At 40.2% G+C, this 6,454-nt stretch overlaps 1 protein-coding gene across 1 annotated transcript; it reads left to right on the forward strand.

The window, feature by feature from the left end:
• Positions 1-255: 255 nt before the first annotated feature.
• LOC112441459 (uncharacterized protein CXorf66 homolog) lies at positions 256-3,420 on the forward strand. The gene is made up of 3 exons (XM_024989346.2): positions 256-383; positions 1,062-1,218; positions 2,400-3,420. Exons 1-3 carry the CDS (start codon positions 296-298, stop codon positions 3,238-3,240), a joined length of 1,086 nt encoding a protein of 361 aa, XP_024845114.1. The 5' UTR covers positions 256-295; the 3' UTR covers positions 3,241-3,420.
• Positions 3,421-6,454: the final 3,034 nt, after the last annotated feature.

Below are 6,454 nucleotides of genomic sequence, written 5' to 3' on the forward strand. Positions count from 1 at the left end.
GAAAAATAGTTCTTCAGTATCTAGAGCTAACTCATTTTCTCTGCCTTCTGTGCTTAATAATGCCTCAAACTTTTTGGTTCAAATCTGATAGAATATTTGATGTCATGGAGAAATAAAGGATTAAAAGTCTTTTCATAGTATTTGTAGCCAGGAGCTCATGTGTCACCATGGTGAGATTATGCTGTCAGGATATGACATAGAATGATTATGAAGTCATAGGCCCCTAAAACAAGCTGAGTCATGTTAAATTCAGCAGTTTCCTTGGGAGAGGAAACAGGACAACAAGGTCCTGGACATGAATCTCTTCATTTATGTCCTCCTTTTATCAATTTGGACAAGTAGTTGTTTAGATAGAAATGAAAGCAATGGATCTGCTACTGCAGGTATGTCCCTAACCTTAAAACCTAGAAATTATGATCTATTATGTTAAATGTATTCCAGTACTTAATTAGACAAGCTAGCTGTGTGTAAGAAATCTGCTGTTTATTCTACTTTACTATGAGAAGGTCTTCGAGAATTTCTAGGACAACACCTGAAAGTTTTACTTCTGTGTAAACATTCCAAACATAGAAACATGAAGAGTACAGCCTTACTGTCCCCTTTCATTCCCCTTCCCCACCCAATCCACCAACCCCTGCACCTCCCCCACCAGCCACATCAGAAAATTCTATGTGAATGAGTCTAGCATGGTACCTAACACATAGTAGGTTTCAAGAACTGTGTTTTCTTGTCCCATCCCTTTTCCCACCATACACGTTCACACAAACATCAACACTCCAGTGCATTCACACATTCAAATACCTAGGTAATGGGTTGAACAAGCCACGATGTGGGGTAACCTAGGTAATTATACTGATTAGCCAAAGACAGCTCCCAGATTTGGCTTGTAGACTGTGACTGGCTGGGGAGGTGATAGAGGGAGGAAAATGACAGTGGTTATCATGCTTAAAGAAATAATTGATGATGAGATTTGACTTGGATCTACAGTAACAAACCCCCATCAAAATGGAAGCAAACTTGGTTCCCAAGCACATGTTCTGATGATACATGTTCTTTCATAGTAACTACACGTGCTGAATTCAAGCAGACCAAACTGCAGGAATTATGGCGACGTCTACTCATTATTGTAATTGGTACCCTTATCACTGGCTATATGGTCACGTGTACCTGCTTGCTTCACTATAGCTGTGATAGCGAGGAAGCCCATAAAGCAGCCAAGTAAGTCTTACACCTTTGAATAAAAGTACAAGGTTGGGGGAGGCACGTGTTCTTCACTATACTCTATAACTGTGAGAGCGGGGAAGTCCCCAAAGCAGCCACATTAAGTCTTACACCTTTGAACTAAAAATACAAAGTGGCGGGGTGTAGGGGTGAGGTGAGGAGGTGGGTGTGCACGCGCATGAAGAACTGTACCTGCACACGCATGCGCACTCACACGTAAGCGGGTTCACTGTTGTTTTGTTACTTACCATTAACTTTAGACTTCAGAAGAGCTACCAACATCTTGTGGGCTGGATATGTTCACTTAAATGAAGCTCTTAAATTATCTCAAGTACATTATCAACTTTAGCCAAAACTATCTCCTATTCAGGGTTCACTTGAGCCCCAGGCTGCTAATTTCATTGTAAGTTGAGTCTATGAAAAGAGGGAATGACTATCTAAATAAGACAGAATCAAAATCTTCTCAGGGGAGGAGTTGGGTCTCTGCATTCCAAAGATAGTAACACATTTTGGATAATCTATCGTTTTGAGATGTAATAACATGAAAAATTTTCAACTGTGTTCAGTGATTCTAGTCCCTGGCTTTAATATAGGAGGATTAGGCTGGCACTTGGTATACTGGGTCTCTAAAAATTTCCCAATCCAAGGACTGGTGACTGAAATATACCACTGTTCTATTCCTTCAGTTTTAGAGTTAGCATGTGAGGATTAATATGTATGGTTACAAACCTTGATGGTGTAAATATGATAGGAAAACAATGAATTTGGTCTAAGACTTTTTTATGTGACAGGTTGTGACATTTGTGCCTCAGTTGCATATCAAGTTGTGGCTTTTTTGTGAAAACTATAATTTCTGGATTAGATAAATTCTCTCTCTCCCTCTCAACAGTAGATTTGAAACAAGTTTGTGTCATTGCATATATAGACTATATGGTTATACATTGTGGTTGACACAGCAAAATTAAGAAAAAGAAAAAGAAAAGCATTCAACACGAGTTCAAATCTGTAACCTGAGTCATAGTTTTCACCACACTCCGATTCTTACTGTGTTCAATTTTCCTGCTAGAGCCACAAAAAGACCACAAGTCTAAATTGACACAATAGCCCATATTTTCTGGTAACAGCAATCTTACTCCTCTGATTTAAATTGTCATATTCCAAATCCTCTGTATTTTCAGGGACAAGAAAGAAGATATCACCATCAAGGCATCCAGGTCATCTAAAATATCATTTACTGACTCCAAGTCACCGACTGCTGGTCTGGGAGATCCAGAAAGACAATCCGTGGTATCCAGAATAGATAAGTCATCTGGGCCCTCAAGTCCACGAAAAGTTCCTTCAAGTGCAGAAAAGTTAGTCAGGCCCTCGAGTCAAAAAAAACCATCCAAGCCATCAGCTCCCAAAAAAGTGTTAGGATCACCCCCCCAGGAAAAGTTGCATAGAACACGCAGTCCAAAAAAGGCACACAGGCAGGCTCATGCCCATAAGCTAGTCAGTCAGGTCAGTCCATCCTATCCAGAGAAGGCCATCAAGTCAACTTGGCCACCAAGTCTACAGTGTCGGGTCAAGCCAACCAAAACTCCTCTACCCTATCCAAAGAATCAAAGCTTCCCTGAGCAATCAAGTGTAGATAAACTGACCAAACGCCAGAGATATCTTAAACTAAAATGCCCAGCTAGTGCAGGTAGGGCAGAAATATTATCTAGGCCTCATCCAGTGAAGTTTTGTCGATGCTACAAGGAAAAGTGCCTTGTTTGCAGAGCTGTTTCTGAGCCGTTCATCACTCATGTTTCAGACGCCAATAAAAAGCATGTTCCAGTTACACTGTTTTCACGCGAATTGAAGCACTTTTACAAGTCGTATAAAAAGAAACAACCCATATACAACACACTGTATGGCAACATGAGTGACAGTGATATCACAACATACAACAGTGATGGTGAGAGTGACAGGGAGGTGATTATAATGTGCAATATAAAATGCAAGGAAGACATGTTTAAAAACTCCCAAAATAATTAAGGGATCAAAAGAAAGACCACCCATGCAGAAGCAAGCTTCTATGAATTATTATATGCTCACCATATTTAAGAACCTGGTAGAGGAAAACTCCACTTGGTATCACTATTGAGATTAGACTTATATCCATCTCGAGGCAATTTACTTGAAAAATAGTAAATAAATGTGTGACATAACAACTGATTTTGTTGTAATTATTATTGTATTTTAGAGGTATAAATCTCTTTGGGAGGTATCTTAGATCTACTTGGGCAAATTCTGGAGATGGTGAGGGACAGGGAAACCCAGCCTGCTGCAGTCCATGGGGTCACACAGAGTTGGACACGACTTGATGGCTGAACAACAACAACGTAGATCTGGTCACTTGGATGGGCTTCCCAGCTGGTGCAGTGGTAAAGAATCCACCTGCCAATGGAAGAGATGTGGGTTTGATCCCTGGGTTGGGAAGATCCTTTGGAGGAGGAAATAGCAACCCACTCCAGTAGTCTTGCCTGGGAAATTCTATGGACAGAGGAGTCTGAAGGGCTACAGTTGATGGGGCCGATAAAAGTTGGACACAGGTGCAGGGTTAAATGTGAACCACAGTCACACACACACACACACACACACACACACACACACACACACACAAATATAGAAAGGTATTACAAGATGGGTACCCTGGGCTCCTCTTTCCCTTGGATTAGCCCTCAATTGAAGTCTCAACCCAACTATCTTTTAAATTTTGACAGAGTGTCCTCACAGTCTAAGACTGTCTTTCTCTGGTGCCCAGTGTGTGGCAGAAATGGCTCTGTGTGCTTGATTCTGGCTGCGTTGGGGAAATTCCTGATAGTTATTTCCTTTTTTAAAACATATTTATTTGACCATGCCAGTTCTTAGTTGTGGCATGCAAACCCTTGGCTGCAGCATGTGATTCTCTGACCAGGGATAGAACCCAGACCCCCTGCATTGGGAGTGTGGAGTTTTAGCCACTGAACCACCAGGGAAGTCCCAATACTCATTTCTAATACCACTGCCTCTGATGACTGCTACCAAAGTAAGGGTCCAGGCTCCAGCCCCCACTCTCAAGGTTTTTGATTCTTTTGGTTACCCTTCAAATTGATAAAGAGAGTTTGCCCTGTTGTGCATTCTCAGAATGGCCCAGATAGAGGTCGGATATATACCCATTTTCTTCACAGGGTACCTTCTTACTTAGAATCCAGAGGGCTGGGAGGCCAGGGGAAAACCTTGGAGTTATATTTTCTAGCTTCCTCACTGATGAGAGGTTATCCCTGCCCACTTCCAAGAGCATGGTTCAGAAAAACAGACAAAATCCTGCAGTCCCAGCCTATATTCTAGTACAGTGAGGTCAGTCCCCTGTCACATTCAGCAGGGTCAGTTAAATTCCATAGCTAGCATATATTGGATGTGTACTACTTGCCAGACATTGTACTAAGTCCCTTTATGTCCAGGATATCTGAAGGCCACCCTCCCCTCAATTTTACTGATTTAGAAAAAGGACTCACAAGACTCAAAAGCAGATTATAGTCATGGCTGAGGTTTATTAGAGCAAAAATATACAAATCAAGAGCAACAGGAAAAAGACGTCTTTTCGGGTGAATCAGAGAGTTTGGACATGCGCTTTTGAGTACTTGCCCCTCTGGGGCCACCTAGGACATTCTCTCTTCTCTAGCAACAAACTAGAGGCATGTGTGCAACATGGCTCTGCCCAGGGAAGCCTCAGCATCTGAGGCTTTTATTGAGAACAGGTCCCATAGGTACATCATGCTCCATAACCAGACATGGCAAGTGAAACTCAGGATCCCAACAATGACACCAGATGCACATTATCGATGTTGATGTTTGTGCCAAGCAATCAGGTGAACAAAACATGATCATCAACCAATTAACATTAGAACATTCCCCCTGGGTTGACCAATAGTCAAATCATGATTTCCAGTTCCCTTGACATACAAGGACCAAACAACCAGACCTGCTGTGTTAACACTTTCCTCACATTCACATATTTTATTTAATCCCCAACAGTCCCCTATTATATGGACTACCATATGAGTTAACTGATGCTCTGTATCATATAGTAAGATCACATCTAGCAATTGATTGAATCAAGATATGAATCTATGATTGACTTAAGTTCAAATTTTCATTATGCTGTACTGCCTTCTCACTTCCAGTTTCTGGGGTATGTGTTTATTCTCAGATCACCCAGTCCACTGGTATCAGCAAAGTCCTTACTTGACTTTTAATCAATCTGGACCATCCTCCTAACTTACCAGGAGCATATAAATATGTTTTGACTTCATTCACATCTGACTTCCCCATAACCTCTGCCTCCTCCACTGGTAGTCTCCTGGTGGGGTCTGTAAGGTCATCATGAAATTCACAGATGGCATGATATATAAAAGTTTTAAGAGGTAGAAAATGCATTTGAAAAGCATTGTGGTAGCTACAGACTTGATTTCCTACTGGTATTACATTTTTTGTGAAGATAAACTGCAAAGGGTTAGAATTGTTCTGGGATAGCCTGGTCTTTTTAAAATTCACAAATAGAAGCAAAAGTTCTGATGAAATTTTTATGGTTTAGTATGAAAAACAGTTCAAACAAAAAAGTAGGAGTATGAATGAACACCCATATAAACATTGCTCAGATTCAACACTTATCATTACATGGCCAATGTTGTTTCATTTAAACTACTATCCATTGCCCTCCCATTTATATCTCAAAAAAATAATAAATTTTAAAAATACATAAACACAATACTCCATGGGATCACAAAGAGTCAGATACAACTGAGTGACTGAACTTAACTGAACTGAAACACAATACTATTATCTCATATGAAACTTAATAATAATTACTTAATATAAATTATCCAGTCTGTATGCAAATTTCCTCCATTTGCCTCATTTTTTTTAGTGGTTGCTTTGTTCAAATGATGTTAACCAGCGTTTGACAGCATCTCAGTCTAAATTTTTTAAAAATTAAAATTTCATTGGGTAATCTGGCTTCATATTGTAAGATGATTTTGGAGTTTATCTGGGCTATCAGTAGCCTGGAAAATAGCCAATGTCAAAACTGCATAGTTTTTCAGCTTAAATTCAACCGAAGTCTTGGTAGGCAAAGTCAAATGACCTAAGCTTTCTTCTCTTTATCATTCTTAAGCTAAAGACTTGTAATACTTTAAAGGCTGGGAATATTAATATCTAATAAAAAGGA

Source organism: Bos taurus, unplaced genomic scaffold, assembly GCF_002263795.3.
Source record: "Bos taurus isolate L1 Dominette 01449 registration number 42190680 breed Hereford unplaced genomic scaffold, ARS-UCD2.0 Super-Scaffold_1723_ScbfJmS_2085, whole genome shotgun sequence".
Taxonomy (NCBI): Eukaryota; Metazoa; Chordata; class Mammalia; order Artiodactyla; family Bovidae; genus Bos; species Bos taurus.